Below are 20953 nucleotides of genomic sequence, written 5' to 3' on the forward strand. Positions count from 1 at the left end.
TGGTTTTTCTTAGCTGTAATTCAGGTTGTTGGTCTAATAGTGCATGATGCTGTCATTGGAATTTTTGAACATATCATCAACAGACTCGTAATCATGATCAGAGTCAGAAAGATGTCTTGCTGTTTTGGGAGGAAGGAAAATAAAAGATTAGACTGCACTTTATTAATGTTCACACCTCTGGATTCTAAGCGTCAATGTTCAAGGTATAGAACATGTCAGGGGGCAGAAATTGAGTTTAATTTATTAAACATTCCTCAAATGGAATGGATTTTACTGATGGCACTCTGCTCTAAATGAGAGATGCTAAAAGTGAAGGGTCCAATATCATTGGTAAGTGGTCCCACCCACATACAATGATTTGGTAAAACGCCCATGCTCTAATGTCTCAAAACTTTTTTTCAGTAGAACACAAAGAAATGGTAAAAATGTATTTGTGTCCATACACATAAGTCAATTGGGTCCAGTGTTGTTTGGTTACCAACATACTTAAACAAATTATTTTGTGTTGTATGTTTGGAATGATATGAGTGTGAGTAAATGAAAGATTTTATTTTTGGGGTAAACTCCCCCTTTAAGAAGTTTTTTAAAACTGGACCAACCACATGTTTCCACGAACTTACACTGGCATCTTGTTCATCGGTTAAAATTAGTATAATTTATCAAAAATGCAATTGCCATGGTGAATCATAAAAACTTTTCTCATTTAAATAACATGCTGCATCTTGAGTTTTTAATCATATTATGCATTTTGTATGAATGGCTCCTTAAAGTTGTAAAAGCATAAGTTGCTTGACATTTTAATATAGGCCAATATAAAGACATGACCAACCTAAGGTTTGTGGCATAGAAGGTCTTTTCACATATGTATTAGGCTGAGTGATGCTCTCTGGTATCGATATGCTTTTCCTTGGCAATGGTAGAGGAGGTTCTGTTAAAATCTGGAGTTTAACAAAAGAAAAAATACAATATGAAAGCTGCCGACCCAGTTAAATGAATAAGGAAGACTAGATAATGCATTATCACCAGGGTTGTATAACATCTCACAAGGTGTTTGCAGCAGGTTTCGAAGTGTTGATTTACAATTTTAAAGGCTAAATTATTTTCTTTCCTCCATTGAACATAAAAGGTGTGACCTATTAAGACAATTAACCATTTTACTATAGTACAAGATTTGTAACCATAGGTTGGCATAGCAACATTCATAAGGGACATTCTCCAGTGTGCTCCTGCAATGCATTATAACAGGGAAAGATGTTATCTGTCATCATTTACTTTCATGTACTGAAAGTACAAAGTACCTTTTAGATTCTCTGTTTGTGATCCATGTAAGAAATACGATTGGAACAATATGAGGATTATTAGTAACAATGTTCATTTTGGGTTTAAGGCTTGATTGGTAACCACCATACCTAAATATAAAGTGCATTGATTATGTAGGGCAATTTGGCATATGTTGGTTTCCTAATCAGAATGTAATGGCTGAATGAAAAAACAGTTTGTTAAGCACTGTCATTATTATGAAACCCATATACAATATCTCTTAAGTTTATATTTCCTTAAATTTCAGTGTGAGAATAAAAGTTTATGCTTACATCATCAGGGGGAGGTGGAGCAGAGGGTCGCTTCATCATTGTTTGACCCAGAGAAAGATCATCCAGTTGTTTGATAATATTGCTTGCTTGGTTTGGTAATGTTGATTTAGACTTTGGAGGCTTTTTTGGCACTTCCGAAGATGATGGCCTCCTCTTTGGTGGACGAGGAGGTGGTTCCTCAACTTTGTTTGTGAGTTTGTGATATTCATAGTAGAAATTCTCAGTTACTTCAGTGACAGTCTCTACATGCAGTTTGGGGGACTCACTGTACCAAGGCAGAGGCTCAGACATGACACAGACAGACATTTGTAACCAGCGTACCGGCAACTCAAAGCACCTTTCTGGTTTACTGGGTAGGCTTGTCAACACTACAGTCTCTATAAAAGTCTCCTCCAGCTTAAGTGCTGTCAAACCTGTCAAGGGATCTTTTTCTAGCTCTTTATCTTGAGTTACAACTTTGACATCAAGAGGCAAAGACTTGTTAATTAAATCTGTTAAATTGTACTTCTTGTTGTCTGACAGCTTTTCCACAAAGTGGCCTTCCATGAACAGCGGCAAGGAGATTTCTTGACTGTCGTCTTCATCATCTTCATCATCCTCGTCATCTATCTCCACAGTCCGTTTACAAATTAGGTTTTCAACTTTCAGAGCCACCTCAGAATTACCCTTGAGCCTATCCAGCAATGGCATTTCCAGAACCTCAAGCTGCTCGCCAACGCTCAGGGCAGGTACCCCTTCTTCCTGTACTGCTTCATAATGCCGCGTCACATTTACTTTCAAGCCTGGAGACTGAGAGGATGCCAAGTATAGCTCATATACTGATCCAAATTCTCTGGCCTTCCTCCTCATGCGTCCACAATATCTCTGTGAGATTAGGAAGTACTGTTTTCCCTTCCTCCCCTTTCGAGTTGAGGCTAATACCATTGGTGTGTGGCCCCATCCATGTAGCACCAGGTGCCTTCCTTTCTGCAGTTCTTGGAACCAGAGGCTGTTAAAGAACTGTTTGCCCTCTGGGACATCCAGGATCTCTACAATAGTGGGAAAAGACTCCTGTGGTTTTCTTGCAACTTCAGCCATGGATAGTGGAGTTATAAAGACTAAATCATGGAACTGTTCTGTCACATCCTGAACGTCCACTTCTAGGCTGGAGGGGAACTTGACTATGTCCTTCCTCACTGAATGCAAAGAAATTAAACCAAACATTAATTCCAAAACTACTTCCATACATCAAACTTATGTGATGGGCACTTAATAGTATTATTTACTCATTCTTGTGTCGTTCAAACTCTCAGATTTCATTCTCTTTCAGAGCCCAAATGGAAAATATCATGTTTTTTAACTCACAAAGGCAGTACATGGTGCCTATATCAAAAGATTCCTTAAATAGTTCTATGCAACTCCTTTCGGAATGGGTTTGGTCATAGAAAAAGAAATCTGTAAAATATGGGTTTCATTTTTCTAAAACTAGTGTCTATTTACACAGAGTACAAATAGCCCGCCATGTTGGTTGAAACTATCTACAATAACTCCGCCCACCAGTATCTGATTGGAATAGAGAAAGTGTAAGAGCAAAAAAGTTTCAAAGAGTGACTCCAATGGCGTAAGGTGTAAAGTGTGTAGTAGTAAATAGCTTTGATGCTGAAGACCCGGGTTCGAATCCACCTTTCAATAAAATTAAGAAAGTTTTTGAAAATTTGTCAACAAGTATTTAATCATAAACTTTAGGTTTAGGGTAAGGTTAGCTGTAGGTGTAGGGCTTTGTTATCTTAATAAGTTACCTTCCTTCTAATAATTTTTATTAACATAGTGATTTATACTCTGTTATTATTAAACAATGTTTAATGCACAACAATACTGAGGTGCAAACAGTATCTGCCACTATTTATAAGTACCAATAGCATCTAACTAATTTACACTTAATCCAAAGCAAATACAGCTATTTTCATTTAGTGTAAATGGCATATGACTAAGAAATGCTGCTATTTTCACTTAGCCATAAGCCACTGCTATTTAAACTTAGTATAAATAGCATCTGTCGCTATTTTCACTTAGAGCGAATAGTATCTAAATAATATAGCAAATTGCTGCTGCCAAAATAAAATCGTCTGGAGAAATATTCACTGCGCATCTGAACTGATAAACACACTTTAGCCATCTACTCTCTTTGATCTGTTTGGATCTTGTGGAGGAAATTTTTATGCTTTTGCAAACTTGTGATTTACAAACTAATGTGAGAATATGTATTCATTACTTATATTAACACAGGTGTGAGATTTGTTAGCGCCTTTCTAGGAGTGTTTCGCCGATTTATCTTTTTGAATGTAGCAGAACAGAGGCCTATGTGAGGTTTTGGTGAAACAAATTCTTCCAGAATGAATGATAAGAGTGTTATTGAGAAGGGAAGATGTGGACGGCCTTGGAGCTGTGGATAAGACTGAAACATAGCATGGGAAAATGGAAAATGAGACTTGTTTGGTAGAGAAAAGAGCAGTAGGGGTAAAAAATGGTATGCAGATAACAGAGTGTTCTACTGGTGATTGTCACAATGTTTTGAGTTGATCCTGCTTGCAAGCAAATAAATATTTTCAAAGACAAATCTTGGTCTCATCTCTAAGAAAAGTTTCCACAACAATCTTCATGTGGTAATTTGTGATTTCATTTTAAGAAGTATCAGACATTTTTGTGATAGTTTGAGCAATCGACACACCTAACAAATTTTGCATCTACTGTCTTCTCCAGTTGTTACTGCATCAAATGCTTTGTTTCAATCCTTTGTGAACTGTTAAAGCTTAAGAAAACGCAGCATATGCCAACATTGTGTACAAGGCCATTTAGTGTACATTTTTCTTTATCTGTTTTGGTTTTAAATGATAAATATAGCTGTAGCTGGTTTAAAAGACATGAGGGTGAGTAAGTTATGACATTTTCTTTTTGAGTAAACTAACCCCTTAACCAGAGATGGGAAGTAACGAAGTACAAATACTTCGTTACTGTACTTAAGTAGATTTTTCTGGTATCAGTACTTTACTCCACTATTTATTTTTCTGACGAATTTTTACTTTCACTTCTTACATTTTTACGCAAATACCTGTACTTTCTACTTCTTGCATTTTCAAACCAGGCTCGTTACTTTAGTTTTAATCTGTATTTGATGCACAATCAATATTATTTCTTGTCATTGCGTGACTTTTTCAACCTAATGATAGGTCTGCCTAAAAGCCGAAGCGCTGTGTGAGGTGGCCACTAGCCAATCAAATGTAAGAAGGCGGGAGTTACTGTTTACAGAGCAAAGCGGTTACCAATCAAATCAAAGAAGACGGAGTAATATGGGATCCGAATTGTTGCAATATTCTGAATAAATAAACTATGATCCGCAAATAAATATAGAGTTTCACAAACATTTTTTAAATCCACATATGCACAAAAAGCGAACCATAGATATATGTTAGACGTTCCACAAAAAGAACTGGAATTCACAAATAAATACAATGAGATTTGAAAATAAAAAATATTTACAAATTTATTTCAATGGCATTTATTTGTAGATCACTTTCTGCACATTTGTGGATCGCTTTCTGTGCATTTGTGAATCGCTGCACGCATTTGTGGATCAGTGCACGCATTTGTGGATGGCTCTCTGTGCTTTTGTGGATTTTGAAACATTTCTAACGTCAAGACGTGTGCACCATCTACAAATAGGTGGACTCCGCCCACTATCTGCGCAAGCCAATCGGGTAACTTCCGCTTTCGTTGTCCAATAGGGCACGTTCTAACTTCAGCCAATCACGTTTTGTTCTGCACTAAGATTCAGGGAGCTAACATGGCGGCTAGTGGCGGTCTAAAATGCGTGATATACTAAGAAATGTGAATGGCCTCTTCTTTATACTACTCAGTAATGATTGCTTGTGTTTCTATGCGTTGTCCGTATGTTAGTAACAAACGACTGAAATGTTTATGACTTGATAACAGCGTGCACGGACTGGGGTGGGCAATCCCTGTGACTGGGGACTGATTTGGTCTTCTGCAAGCCAGCCATTTTATTGTCTTTATGTACCAAAGTGATAAATTCCGATTTTGGCATTCGATAAAATATAATCTGTTTCCCCGATACTGCATGGGTAAGCAGCTAGTTCGCGCCGCACACTCAGCGTGGCGTGGAGTTTCAAGGTGCGCAGCGTTTGCATAGCAATGCGCACTGCAGCTGTGGGTGTAGGCTACTACCAGTATAACGATGGCAGAATTAACGTGGGGGAAATCATCAGCACTGTGAATTTCTATGTAATTCATAATTCAAAATAAAACATAATTTAATCAGTCATCTCTGTTTAACCCATTCCAGAATGATCTCTGCTGCTGTGGCTAAACTGTTCTGTATACTGTCTTAACTCTTGTCACAACAAAGTATGTCGATCCTTTGACTATGATCTTGTGCACACAATATATTCTCAAATTCACACAGCAACCCCAAAAGTAAACGATGTAGGCCTAGTAAAATTTGTGTTTTCGAACCTTACCATATTAAATATTGGTATACAACTGCAGATAATCAATTTAAGGGTTGTGGCAGTGCTCTTATATAGCGTGTTATACGATATACGTCTCCATTTTTCCTGGTGCTAAATAAATCAATGTTGTTGGGTTATAATTATGTATATATTGCTGCCTTTTAAATGACACATAGGACATCTTTAAAATACTGTTTATTTCATTTATTAAATAAAAAACAACGGGGGAAATAAGAATGCAAGGGAGGCAACAACTTTTCTCTTCGATGAAAAAAGTATGAAGCAAAATATGAAATTGCCAAATAAAAATGAATTGAAGCTAATTGTACAAATTAATGGGTTCTCCATACAAATGCACAAAAGGCACTGGATATTACATGGCATTTCAGCAAAGCCCTTTTCATACAGAGATCCCGGAAAATATGCGGAAGATGTGTCCCGGCATGACGGGATCGGTTGATTTTGGTTCACACTGCCAGTGATTTTCTGGAACCTGTGCGTGCGTTCACACACATCCTAAAGACATGTGACGTGTAATGTACTGTAAATGTAGTCGGGAACGTAGCGCTGTCACAGTGAAGGAATTTTCCTTGCAGTGATATTGGCTTTTTTATAGTTCAATATGCGGTTTGCTATATTATAACCGCATTCATTCTATATTCAGTGCCAAATAGGCCTAAAAAAGCTCCTAAATGGGGTTAGCATACATTGTTGGTTTTTAAATGATAAAGATACAAATTTAAAACAAAATAAGTACTTTTTATAGTCTATTTATTGGTAAATGCAGAACACTGAAGAATGAGACGCAAGAACCAAGGTATAGCCCAAACAGCTGAAGTTAAATATAAGAAAAATATGAATATATGAAAACAAAAGCAAATTGTTTGGGCTTGTTGGTGCAAATTTACAGAACCTCAATAAAAATGATAACAGAACGATGCACAGTTTTAATAAAAAAATGTGTCCGTAGCCTGTTTTTACTAGGCTACTTTAACTGCAATACAAAAGGCAATTATTTTGTTTTACATGTTTTTGTTTAGAAAAAACAAGCATGCTCAGGTAGGGTCAAATCAGTCTGTTAATAAAAAATCGCTCCTCCACGTCGTGTACATCAAGAGACGTACAAGACTTGTTTTGAAGGTTGCTAAGCGATCAAGTTTATTAAAGTTCTCTACCATTGTAACTTTGTGTTGATCGATGAAGTCATTTAAAACTTGTTGCATTTAGAGGCGACATATTCTCTCTCAATTTCAGTTTACATGCTCGGGACATAACATGGGATTCCTTTTGTGCCAATAAGAATGAACGCAAACTTTTAAAAAACGAACAAAAATATACAATGAGAAAGAAAATAAACACTTTGATAATGAAAACAATAAACTCAATTGCAAGAAAGTGACATGATTTTCAAATAAACTGCTATTTTTCTTAACAATTTTCTAAGTTTCGTTTTTGCAAATAATAGTTTTTCTATTCGCTGCCAGATTTTTCATTTGCGCTTTCCGAGTTTTCGTTTACGCTTCGCAATTTTTCGTTCGCCTTTCTGGCACAAATCTCACGTGTAGGCAGGATTTATGGCCGCTTTACGCTGATTGGCTAGTGAGTTTTTGATTGACAGCTCCCTGACAAGGAAGTCGATACTGAAGACAGTACAGTGCAACGAATCTTAGAGAAGGATCTGCATGCTGTTATCTTTATTGTTTGTACTTAAAACTACTTTCTTATTTAGTTAGTATATTAGTAATTGGTATTTGAAGTTGGTAAATCATGCGCGGTGTGGATCCAAGCGTCCTCCTCCTCATCATCGTCCTCCTCACCCTCAGGTAAATGAATGTAATTCAAATAATAAAGAAAAACGCTAAAAGTTGTATTCCTGTACAGTAGCAATTCTGTCTTTACTTAGCTCGTTCATTGTGTGCTTTATACTTTCTGTCAGGTATTATTTTATGGACCGTAAGATTTTCTTAAAAAGGAACGAACAACTTGCATTATAACATCCAATAAAGACACGTTACAGATTATTGGGTTGTGAGAAATTAACGTGCTAAATGAAAACATTGCTGCATAGTTACTGTACAGAGAGACTTTTAGCGATTTTATTTTCTCGGTTACATAAATGTACCTGAGGGTGACTTGTGTCCAGCTGAGGAGGAGGATGACGATGTCGCTCTTGCATACAGTTTCCTTTTAAAGAATTAAGTCCACTTATAAGTCAAGTACTGTATCTTTCTTTTTAAACTCATGGTGAATGTACAGTATTATACCCCTTTCTTTACATTCACAGAAAGTACACCTCATAAAACAGTACCAATACATTCAAATGACATTTATGTTTTTTAAACGCTACAACAAAACACATTCATAAGGTGACACAATTAGAGGCCTTTAGAATGTTTTATTAATTTATTCTGTCTCTTGCAAACAACAATTTCATTATGTATTTACACACCTACATAAAACAGGTTAAAGAAAAGCAGAAGAGAGACTTCTTTAACTGTAAACAAACATTTAAAGATAGAAACAATACATAAAATGCCACCACGATTATAATGTATAAATTAGAAATATGAACTGGAAGCATAACACTTTATTGTATATCTCCTCAAAACTCAATAGGCATCTCGTTTTCCTGATATCATTGTAATTATAAATTATAGACTGCTGTCTTGACGGCCTCTAAACCCACGTAAAGTGGTATGTGAATATGGCTAACGTTATCTATCCTGTCTTTACTCGACGTTGGCTTGTTGTTACGGCGTGATAGAGCCTGGAAGCGTGTCCTACTTTTAAGTGCGTGAAAGTTGGCAACCCTGCTAATATACTAACAAAATAAGAAAGTAATTTAAGTACAAACACTAAAACAATACTATACAGAAAACCGCAAGCAGATTGCTCTCTAATCCGCTGCACTGTCTTCAGTTTCGACTTCCTGGTCAGGGAGCTGTCAATCCAAATCTCACTAACCAATGAGAGTAAAGTGGCCATAAATCCCGCCCACACGTGAGATTTGTGCCAGAAAGGCGAACGAAAAATTGCAAGCTAACGAACTGGAAAGCGCAAATGAAAAATCTAGCAGCGAATTCAAAACTATTATTTGCAAAAACGAAACTTAGAAAATTGTTAAGAAAAATAGCAGTTTATTTGAAAATCATGCATTCTTGCAATGAGTTTATTGTTTTCATTATCAAGTGTTTTTTTTCTTTCTCATTGTATATTTTTGTTCGTTTTTTAAAAGTTTGCGTTCATTCTTATTGGCACAAAAGGAATCCCATAGAACATACAAACACTTCGAGACCTCGAAGATACAGCGGATATTTCAAACTGTTGAGGGCGAATCACTGCACTACCTTTCCACTGCAAGAACTGTACTCATCCAGAGTACAGGCAGAGGGGGAGGTGTCGCAGCACTTTACAATAACTCTCTTAGCATTTCCCAGAAGTCGAACTCTAAATATAATTCTTTTGAAGTCATGGTTCTTCATGTTTCAACACCTAATACTAAAGATAAAACCTTTTTAAATTGATTCTAGCTATTGTATATAGGCCTCCAGGGCACCACACAGATTTTATTAAAGAATTTGGTGGGTTCTTATCAGAACTAGTACTGGCCGCAGATAGACTCCTTGTCGTTGGTGACTTTAACATCCACGTAGATAACGTTACAGATGCCTTAGGAATGGCTTTCAAAGACACTCTTAACTCCATGGGCATTAGTCAACATGTGTCAGGACCCACTCACCTTCGTAATCATACTTTAGATTTAATACTGTCTTACGGTATAAATGTGGACGACGTTAAAATCCTTCAGCAGAGTGAAGACATTTCGGATCATTATCTGGTATTATGTTTGCTTCACTGGCCTACGGCTGCAAATAAAACTCATTGTTACAAATATGGTAGAACAATAACTTCAACTACCAAAGATGCGTTTCTCGATAATCTGCCCGAATTGTCTCAAATCATGAGAAATAACGTTGAAGATCTTGACATTACCACTGAAAATTTTAATTCCACCTTCTCGGTAACGCTAGACAAAGTTGCTCCACTACGTTTAAAGAAGATTAAAAATGGCAGCCCCACACCGTGGTATAATGAACACACTCAGGCTCTAAAGAAAGCGGCCCGAAAAATGGAGCGCAACTTTAAGAAAACTAAATTAGAGGTATTTCGTACAGCATGGAAGGATAGTATTCGAAAATACAGGAAAGCCCTAATAACTTCTAGATCCGCCTACTTTTCATCACTAATAGAAGAAAACCAGCACAACCCTAGGTTTTTATTTAACACGGTGGCTAAATTAACAAAAAATAAATCGTCAGTGACTTCTGATCCTGTATATCAGCATAGCAGTGATGAATTTATGAACTACTTCACATATAAAATCCAAGATATTAGAGAAAAAATTATAACAATGCAATCAGAAGTGAAACCCGCTGAACAAACTAACTACAGCGCCCTTAAGGAGAAAATGCAATTATTTTATACCGTAGATCAAGATGAGCTGTCTAAAATTATTAGATCATCTAAATCAACAACATGCATACTAGACCCTATACCTACAAATCTACTGAAAGAGATGCTCCCAGAAATTATAGATCCTCTTCTTGGTATTATTAACTCATCTCTGACATTAGGACATGTGCCTAAAGCATATAAGGTGGCTGTTATAAGGCCCCTTGTCAAAAAACCCCAACTCGACCCTAGAGAACTAAGGAACTACAGGCCTATATCGAATCTCCTTTCATATCTAAAGTTCTGGAAAAAGTAGTTTCAACTCAATTATGCTCCTTCCTCCAAAGGAATGACATCAATGAAGAATTCCAGTCTGGATTTAGAGCATGTCACAGTACAGAGACTGCTTTGATCAGAGTTACAAATGATCTGCTATTGGCGTCTGACCGAGGTTGTATCTCGTTATTGGTGCTGCTAGACCTTAGTGCTGCATTCGAACCATTGACCACAGCACACTCCTACATAGACTCGAAAATTATGTCGGCATTAAGGGAATAGCTTTGAAATGGTTTAAATCTTATTTATCCGACCGTTTTCAATTTGTAGCAATAAACAATGAGGTGTCACGCAAATCGCAAGTCCAGTACGGTGTACCACAGGGCTCAGTCTTAGGGCCTCTGCTCTTCGCATTATACATGCTACCTCTAGGAGATATAATAAAGCGACACGGAGTTAGCTTTCACTGTTATGCTGATGATACTCAACTTTATATTTCCTCGAAGCCTCATGAAACACAGCAGTTCCATCGAATAATGGAATGCATAGTCGATATAAAAAACTGGATGAGTAACAACTTTTTATTACTGAACTCGGACAAAACGGAAGTGTTACTTATTGGACCGAAAACTGCTATAAGTAACAACCAAGAATACTGTTTAACTATTGACGGATGTTCCATAAAACCCTCGTCGTCAGCAAAGAATCTTGGCGTTCTATTCGATAGTAATCTGTCATTTGAGAGCCACGTCGCCAACACCTGTAAAATTGCGTTTTTCCATCTTAAGAATATATCTAAACTACGTCATATGCTGTCAATCTCAGATGCAGAGAAGTTAATTCATGCATTCATGACATCAAGACTAGATTACTGTAATGCACTGTTAGGTGGTTGCCCTGCAGGCTTATTACAAAAACTCCAATTGGTCCAAAACGCGGCAGCTCGAGTTCTTACACGTACAAAAAAGTATGAACATATTAGCCCGGTTCTGTCAACCTTGCACTGGTTACCTATAAAGCATCGCGTTAACTTTAAAATCTTGCTTATTACCTATAAAGCCTTACATGGTTTAGCTCCTCAGTACTTGAATGAACTCCTTTTGTATTACAGTCCTTCACGTGCATTACGCTCTCAGGCGTCCTGTCAGTTGGTAATACCTAGAATTTCAAAATCAAGTGCAGGTGGTAGATCCTTTTCCTATCTAGCGCCTAAACTTTGGAATAGTCTTCCCTGCACTGTCCGGGAGGCAGACACACTCTGTCAGTTTAAATCTAGACTAAAGACGCATCTTTTTAATCTTGCATACACTACTCTTCCATAATATAAATCTTCTGAGGGTTTAGGCTGCATTAGTTAGATCAACCGGAACCAAAAACACAACTGATGTACTTGTTGCATCAAAGAGTACAGAACAGTACTCTACTCTCAGCCAGTCTTGTCTCATTGTTCCAAGGTTACCACAGCGAGCAGGATGCAGTTCATGGCCTGACCTGATGGTAGAGTGGAGAATGGGAAGTGGGGACCTGACAAGAGCTGAGATGATAGAGCTGGATAAAGAAGGACGCGGTCTCTTGACATGTCTTCACCACAAAACTTCAAATGCTATTAGATTATTAATGATAATCTTAAACTATAATTTATTTTATTATTAAGTTTATTTATTTTATTTAGCCTTGTTGTGCAAGTTCTCTGGAGCTTGTGCAGAGGCAGCAGCTTTTGCCAGAGGGGAACTGGAATCCCCTGGTTGGGCCTGGGTTCTCCTGAGGTTTTTTTTCTCGATTAGAGTTTTGGGTTCCTCGCCACCGTTTGCATACTGTTTTTGCACTATCTGCCTGACCGGGGGGGCTGCTTTAGAATCTTAAAGTTTTACTTAATTAATATTGCATATGTGACCCTGGACAACAAAACCAGTCTTATGGGTCAATTTTTGAAATTGAGATTTTTACATAATCTGAAAGCTGAATAAATAAACTTTCTATAGATATATGAGTTGTTAGAATAGGACAATATCTGGCTGAGATACAACCGTTTAAAACTCTGGAATCTGAGAGCGCAAAAAAATCAAAATATTGAGAAAATTGCCTTTGAAGTTGTTAATCAGGGGCACTGTGGCAGACCATCCACTCACAAAAATAAAGTTTTTATATATTTAAGGAGGAAATTTACAAAATATCTTCATGGAACATGATCTTTACTTAATATCCTAATGATTTTTGGCATAAAAGAAAAATCGATAATTTTGACCCACACAATGTATTTTTGTCTTTTACTAAAAATGTTCCCGTGCTACTTAAGACTGGTTTTGTGATCCAGGGTCACATATAGGAATTTATTATCTGTTATATTTGACCTGTGCTTCTCTCTCCTTTATCCTAAATGTGTGCTCTCACTGAGCGTTGTGTGTGTGCGTACTTGTCTGTGTACGTACGTGTGTGTGTGTGTGTGTGTTGTGTGTGTGTGCGTGCGCATCCGTGTGTGTGTGTGTGTCTCTGTGTCTGTGTGTGTTGGTGCGTGTGCGTGTTGTGTGTGTGGAGTGTTTTGTGTGTGGGTGTGTCTGTCTTCTGTGTTTTCAACCTTTTCTTGTTTTTGCAGGTACAACTTTGATTGTTTTGCTTGTAGTCAATGTGTCTCATGTGCAGCTGCTTTGTAACAATGAAAATTGTAAAAGCGCTATATAAATAAAGTTGAGTTGAGTTGAGTTGAGTTGAGTAGAGTGAGCGAGTAAAAGGGCTCGCAAAATCTCTCTGGACCCCTCACACCCAGCACACTTTCTCTTTGAACTGCTGCCGTCTGGTCGGCGCTACAGAGCACTGAGCACCAAAACAGCCAAATAAAGTTTCTTCCCTCAGGTCATCTACCCCATGAACAGTTGAACAGTTAATGTTCTCCCCACTGTTCAATAAATATGTGCAATACTAAACTACTCACTTATACTCATATTTATTTATTATACATATGTTACTGATTTAATATATCATACAGCTATCCCATTCCCTTACACAATTTTGTATAAAGCACCTTATAACTTGTATATATGTAGCACATGCATACAATATAGCATCCGCTGCTCTTTTGACATATATTGTTTTTTTCATTGTGTATTGTCTATTACATATAATTATTTTTATATTTTGTTACCTGTGTCTCGTCCTTGTCACTTTCAACTATGTGCACTGGCAGCTTCTGTCACTAAGACAAATTCCTCGTGCGTAGAGCACATTTGGGCAATAAAGCTCCTTCTAATTCTGATGTATGTTCTTTGCGTTATTATGGGAAACTTTATATGAGCTGTTCATATGATAGTAAATGTATTATACTACTACAGTATTTCTGTGTGGGGAATTGTGGACAGAATTGTCCCACATGGTCATCTTGCAATATAGCCTACTTACGCTGCTACCACTATAAAGACAACGCTTACTATTGTTAATGTTATGGGTAGTGTTTCTTACAGTGATAATTTTTGTCATGGCAAAGAGTTAGACAGTAGCCTATACAGAACAGTTTAGCCACAGCAGCAGAGATCATTCAGGAATGGGATAAACAGAGATGACTGATTAAATTGCATTTTATTTTGAATTATGAATGACATAGAAATTCACAGTGCTGATGATTTCCCCCACGTTAATTCTGCCATCGTTATACTGGTAGTAGCCTACACCCACAGCTGCAGTGCGCATTGCGATGCAAACGCTGCGCACCTTGAAACTCCACGCCACGCTGAGTGTGCGGCGCGAACTAGCTGCTTACCCATGCAGTATCGGGGAAACAGATTATATTTTATCGAATGCCAAAATCGGAATTTATCACTTTGGTACATAAAGACAATAAAATGGCTGGCTTGCAGAAGACCAAATCAGTCCCCAGTCACCGGGATTGCCCACCCCAGTCCGTGCACGCTGTTATCAAGTCATAAACATTTCAGTCGTTTGTTACTAACATATGGACAATTCATAGAAACACAAGCAATCATTACTGAGTAGTATAAAGAAGAGGCCATTCACATTTCTTAGTATATCACGCATTTTAGACCGCCACTAGCCGCCATGTTAGCTCCCTGAATCTTAGTGCAGAACAAAACGTGATTGGCTGAAGTTAGAACGTGCCCTATTGGACAACGAAAGCGGAAGTTACCCGATTGGCTTGCGCAGATAGTGGGCGGAGTCCACCTATTTGTGGATTGTGCGCACGTCTTGACGTTAGAAATGTTTAAAAATCCACAAATGCACAGAGAGCCATCCACAAATGCGTGCACTGATCCACAAATGCGTGCAGCGATTCACAAATGCACAGAAAGCGATCCACAAATGTGCAGAAAGTTTGTAATTTATTTTTATTTTCAAATCTCATTGTATTTATTTGTGAATTCCATTTCTTTTTGTGGAGCGTCTAACATATATTTATGGTTCGCTTTTTGTGCATATGTGGATTTAAAAAATGTTTGTGAAACTCTCTATATTTATTTGCGGATCATAGTTTATTTATTCAGAATATTGCAACAATTCTGATCCCATAGAGTAACTGTTCTCAGATCTCGAGCGTGATATTCTGCATCATGTGGTGACTCGTGAATGGTAGGGTTTTTTAGCGCGAAAGGACCAGATTTTAATAATGTAATTTAGCTATTCGCATGTTCTACAAACATATACTTCACGAAAGATGTACTGTAGTTCTGTCAGAAGTTAAGGCAGCTCGTTAAGTTAAGCGCATTATTGTTGCTGTTGTTCATTAGTATGTATGAATTGCATGTTTTTTGCTATCGTGGTGTGTGCGTTAAGTTCATGAACGAGTGAAAAATACCTGCTCATTGCGTTGCTTTCGATGAACTAATTATAGTGGGCACTTTTGCACAAAAATGCGCTAATTTCCTGATTGCCATTTGAAGTGGTTTCTGGACATATCCTATTAGTCTTATTTTCTAATTTTCTTAATGCATTTGCCTTGTTTGATCTGTTTGATCTATTTTCCTGTTTTTTATTATATTTTTTCATCTTGTCATGATTAAAATTATAAGGAAATAAAAAACGATCCTTATCAACGTTGATTGACATCGCAATAAAATACTATCACATTATTTTGGAAGTTAAAATTTTGGGCTGATTTTTGTTGGAGTGAGTAGGTTTTAGTGAGCCTTTGGGCTGGAAATCATCCACCTAATCTAGCAACACTGACATCAGTTTTAATGTTGAACGAGTGTAACGTACAATGTAAGAGGCTAAACATTTAATATTTTAAAGCGAGGCATAATTTCAAGAAATGTGTTTAACCAATCGAGAAAAACAGTAATGGTTACCAAGTAAATTGACTTGCCTAATTAATTATCTCTTTATTTCTCAGTTTTCTCTTTTTGACAAGTGTCTACAACCTTTGTATAATGATATGTCCATGAATGGTATGTGCTTAAAATTTAAAGGGACAGTTAATCTAAAATTGAAAGCAGTGAAATTCTGTTATAAAATGTTTTGACAATCACAGTACCAAACAGTCATTTCCTGGCTATTACGCATCGCAGACATAGGCTAGTAGTCTAAGAAGCTGACACGGACCAAGGCGGAAGGCAACACAAAGAATAGCTAAAATTATGGTTGAGAACTTGAGACAAAGGGAATTCTGTCACAATTATTATCAATACGCTTGTCCTTTACACTCTTATCTTACATCATAATTGTATTATAAATTTGTGTTTTTTTCCACAACCTAGGCAGTGGCAAATAGATTTATTCCATCAGTCTTTTTTATGCTTGTGTTCTACATAATGGTAGTTCAGTTGTGAGGTACGAGCGTGACTCTAAAACAGGTAGTAGTATTGGCTACTTTTTACTTAAGTACATTTTAGAGCCCATATTTATACTTTTACTTGAGTAAACAAGTTTAGTCAGTACTTCAACTTTTACTTGAGTACTTTTAAACATGAGTATCTGTACTTCTACTTAAGTAAAGGATGTGTGTACTTTTGCCATCTCTGCCCTTAACTAGCTGGTTCATGATTGTTTGGTTTGCCTTTCATCCTAATTCGCATACTATCTATCCTAAATAATAACAGTTTCTGTATGTATGTATATACTGTAATTACTGTATGTCCCAAAGCATAGTATGTTGAAATAAGAATTCACAAATGATTCACTATTCACAGTGAACATTTTATGTGCAAATGTATGATTAGAGTAATGGCTGATATTATCCACAAATCACAGTGAGAGGGGGAGTAGTTTAGAGATTATTTACTGAATAGATTTAATGAGTAATGCTTCAATTAACACATTGCAAAGCATTACAAAAGAAATAATGAATGAAGGAAAGCTGATGATCCCAGTGTGCATCCAAGTAACAGTTATTTTAGTATGACCCAGCTCCTGCATGTTTTTTTACACTCAAGTGAGAATTGAGGCTAATTGAGAAGCAGCTTCAGAAATAAACGTCCAGTAAGGTCAATTTCTAGGAGTAGTGATGCGTTCCAAAATTGATCAGTAGTATTTTCAATTGAGAGCATAATTTGGAGTAATTTATTCACCTGTTTCCAGTTTCCATGTAATGTAGGACATTGATTAACTGTACAGTATAAGTAAACTGTATTGCACTGCCATGTTCATGTGATATATAAAGTGCCTGCTTTCCAGGTAGATACCATGTGCTATGAGGAAAACTAATAAAGAGTATAATTAACTCATTTTGTACTCACTCTGCATAATGGCCTTAATTTCGTAAACAGGACTGAAGATTAATGGGCCTCCAATATGCTTGACATTCGTACTGCGGAAGCGACGGGTGCTCAGCCTGGCTGATGACATGATTTCCTGTAGAGAGTAACCACGGTCACTCTCACACTCATAAAACTCCCCCTTAAGAGACAGTGGAAGGAGTATCTCTGCAGAGACCATGTTCTGCCCAGTCGTCTGACACCGTGCTTGTCTTTCTCCATCTTCAGCTACCTCTAATGATGTGAGCGTCAACTCTTCTTCAGCGGGTAGTGTGAAATCCTCTATTTTCAGCTTATCTTTACTTATAAAGCTGAACGAGCTGCAAACATCCACACCAACAGGGCACAAACCCACAATTTCCTCTATTGTATAGTATGGTAGGTCCTCAGCGATGAGTGTGAACTGACCTAGTGAGATTGAGATGTAAAGCGAAAAACATTATACTTATAAAATGCACCATCCTTTTGTTAAGCTACACTGAATAATGAGAGATTTTGATGGAATCAAAAAGCCCATTTATGTTCCCCATACAGAATGGGTTTTTAAACACATTCTTTAAATCAAAGGTTGTAATTTTGTGATAATTTTGTTTGTTGATTTGGTTCAAGGCTTTGTACTAGTTATTGGTTTATTATTTTATCTCTATAAAGGAAATACCTACAAAACTACCTCTGGAATCAAGGCCACTGTAAGAGTAGATGCTCATGCTCTATGAGCTTAATCATTGAGAGTAGTTTACCCAAAATATAAATCCTCCTCTGGAGGAAAAGCTTATAGTGTACAGCAATTGTTCTCTACCTTATTTACTTTAAAAACAGTTGTTAAAATAAGCAAATTCCGAGTGAATTGTTATGGCTCACCTGAGTATTCAGTAGACAACTCAAATGACGTTTCTGTGCCAATGTCCTCACAAAATACAGACACAAGCTCTAAACCAATAACCTTCACCAGGTCTCCAGTAGATAAACACACTTCGCTCCCTGAAAGCTCATATACTGACCCTGAAAAAAAACATCAACATTAACACAGCATTTGCATAATCTCTTTTTTGTTGCACGAATTATTCCATATTCTTTCTGTTTCACAAAGGGTCTTTGTAGTGTACCGGTACACTACAATGAATGTGTTCCGGTACACATTCACAAATAATAGAGTGCCTGTAGATTATTTCTGGTAACAAGCAAAAGAACCCGAGAAGAACTGTTGCTTGGTTATACTGGCCCCTTCAATATTTTAAATTTAGACTGCGATACCAAGCTCAACCGCTAGATATTAATGTCCCATATGGTTTCTTTGAATGCCACAAAACTACAGGACCCATTCAACAAATTGTTTATTTAATAAAATTAACATACAACAAAATTCCACAAATTGTTTATTTAATACAATTATAATACAATAAAATAATAATATTAATTAATATTAAAAGAAATTAAATAAAATATAAATAGTTATATTATTAGACACTAGCAAAACACACACCGGAAGTTAACTGCAGACAAGGCACGCGCGTCCGATGAAACGGTGCATAAGAACCTTTGAATGGTAAACTAAAAATGCTTTTTTTATATGGATAGCTGTGAAAAACATTTGTTGCACCTTTTTTAGGTATGTAAACCGAACAAATGAAATTCCACATGCTAAGACTCTGATTGTTGTACATTCCTGTCCTCTAATGTACTTTTTTCTCTTTTTTTCCACATCTGAAATCTGTAATTTCACAACTGGATTTGCTGATCAAGACCTGCAATGTAAATGTAACCCTTTTTGACCCTAAATAGACTGTATACTAAAACATTACTGGATAACAGTAACATTTTACAAAACGAATTTGATGGAGTAGGAGGAAAAGGGTCCATTAAAAAAATAATTTTGTTTTTCTGCATGCATCGTTCTATAAGACACCAAAGTCATCCAAAGAAAGAGTAGCTTTTTAAAGATTAGGGGTCGAAGTGCCTGTTTTAACTTTGGCAAGCTTATTTGTAAGTCATGGACATGCACAAAACTTGATCATTCTGTTGTAATTATTTGTTAACATAATTACTTGTTTACTGTTGTGAGCATGTTATTTGTAGAATTTATCGATCTGCAAAAACCCAGCCCTTATGTTAAGTAAACCATTAGTGACAATACATTTTGTGTTCTTATTCCTGTTCCTTTTTTAAACAAAGTCAAAACATACAAAGTGACCATGATGATTACAAAACTTAAAATAAATAAATAATAAATCTAGTACAAAATTTCAAATACAAAGGAAATTTGATATGCTGTATAATTGACAGCATAATTGTTAATACAACATTATTATTGACTAAAAGAGAGTGGTGAGCAGGATTTACAATCTTTGTTGTTACCCTATAAAAATATATGTTTGTCTTGTAAACAGTGCCATATAAAGCAAATCTAGTATGGGACCCTACCCTGGAAATAAACCCCGGAGCAAATCTGGAGGATGCGGGGTAAAGACTGTTGATCCAAGCAGCGGATGAAGTCTCGTAATGACTGGAGGTCTCCCATCTCTGACAACCACTAACACATTGAAATGATCTTCTTGTGTGCACACACTGAAACTAAGAGAGGAAGTAACCAGTAACGCCCAGAAAACACCACTGAACAGAACAGAACCTAAGCCTTTTTATTAACTCTGTGTAATCCATTCACTCTTATTCTGTTTCGATTTTATTATGACAACGGCTATTTGTATAAATAGCAATACTATTTGCACTAAGTGAAAATAGCGACAGATGCTATTTACACTAAGTTTAATTAGCAGTAGGTTCTGTGAAAATAGCAGCATTTCTTAGCCATATGCTATTTACACTAAATGAAAATAGCTGTATTTTCTTTGGATTAAGTGTAAATAGTAGTTGGATGCTATTAGTAATTATAAACAGTGGCAGGTACTATTTGCATCTCAGTATTGTTGTGCATTAAACATTATGCAACAATAACAGTGTAAATCATTATATTTATAAAAATTATTAAAAGGATTAAGATAACAAAGACCTAACCCTAAATCTTGATTAAACATCTTTTAGACGATTTTCAAATACTTTCTTAATTTTATTGAAAACAAATGCCTGTACTATATGATATGTGTTGGAAAAAGGTAGATTCGGACCCAGGTCTCCAGCATCAAACCTATTAACTACTACACACTTTACACCTTACACCACTGGAGTCACTCTTTGAAACATTGTCGTTCTTACACTTTCTCTATAGGCCTTTTTCACACTTCCGGGTTTCCGAATGCGGAAGAGTCGTTAGTTGTGTAAATCTATTTCTGGCAGTATGTACACAAGTGCTAGAGCAAAGAGAGACTAGACAACTGTAACCCAATCAACGGAAATGCAGAAGCATTCTAAAGCACAATTTTATACCCGGAATTTTTTAAAACCCAGGATGTTTCCCTCCAAACAGTGTTTAAAG

The 20953-nt window shown here is 36.7% G+C and overlaps 1 protein-coding gene across 1 annotated transcript; it reads right to left on the reverse strand.

The window, feature by feature from the left end:
- Positions 1 to 7: 7 nt before the first annotated feature.
- themis2 (thymocyte selection associated family member 2) lies at positions 8 to 20247 on the reverse strand. The gene is made up of 6 exons (XM_057341203.1): positions 19945 to 20247; positions 18385 to 18525; positions 17506 to 17931; positions 1593 to 2767; positions 830 to 938; positions 8 to 119 (listed from the first exon to the last, which is right to left on the reverse strand). Exons 1-6 carry the CDS (start codon positions 20039 to 20041, stop codon positions 34 to 36), a joined length of 2034 nt encoding a protein of 677 aa, XP_057197186.1. The 5' UTR covers positions 20042 to 20247; the 3' UTR covers positions 8 to 33.
- Positions 20248 to 20953: the final 706 nt, after the last annotated feature.

This window comes from Triplophysa rosa, linkage group LG8 (assembly GCF_024868665.1).
Source record: "Triplophysa rosa linkage group LG8, Trosa_1v2, whole genome shotgun sequence".
Lineage (NCBI taxonomy): Eukaryota > Metazoa > Chordata > Actinopteri > Cypriniformes > Nemacheilidae > Triplophysa > Triplophysa rosa.

Bases quoted from the DNA above. Each gene is read 5' to 3' on its own strand.
- themis2 (XM_057341203.1), bottom strand. From the start codon at position 20,041: ATGGGAGACCTCCAGTCATTACGAGACTTCATCCGCTGCTTGGATCAA. The intron at 17,932-18,384 runs GTGAGCCATAAC...CAATCTCACTAG, and splicing joins GTTGTCTACTGAATACTCAG to GTCAGTTCACACTCATCGCT. The intron at 939-1,592 runs GTAAGCATAAAC...GTTAAACTCCAG, and splicing joins CTCCACCTCCCCCTGATGAT to ATTTTAACAGAACCTCCTCT.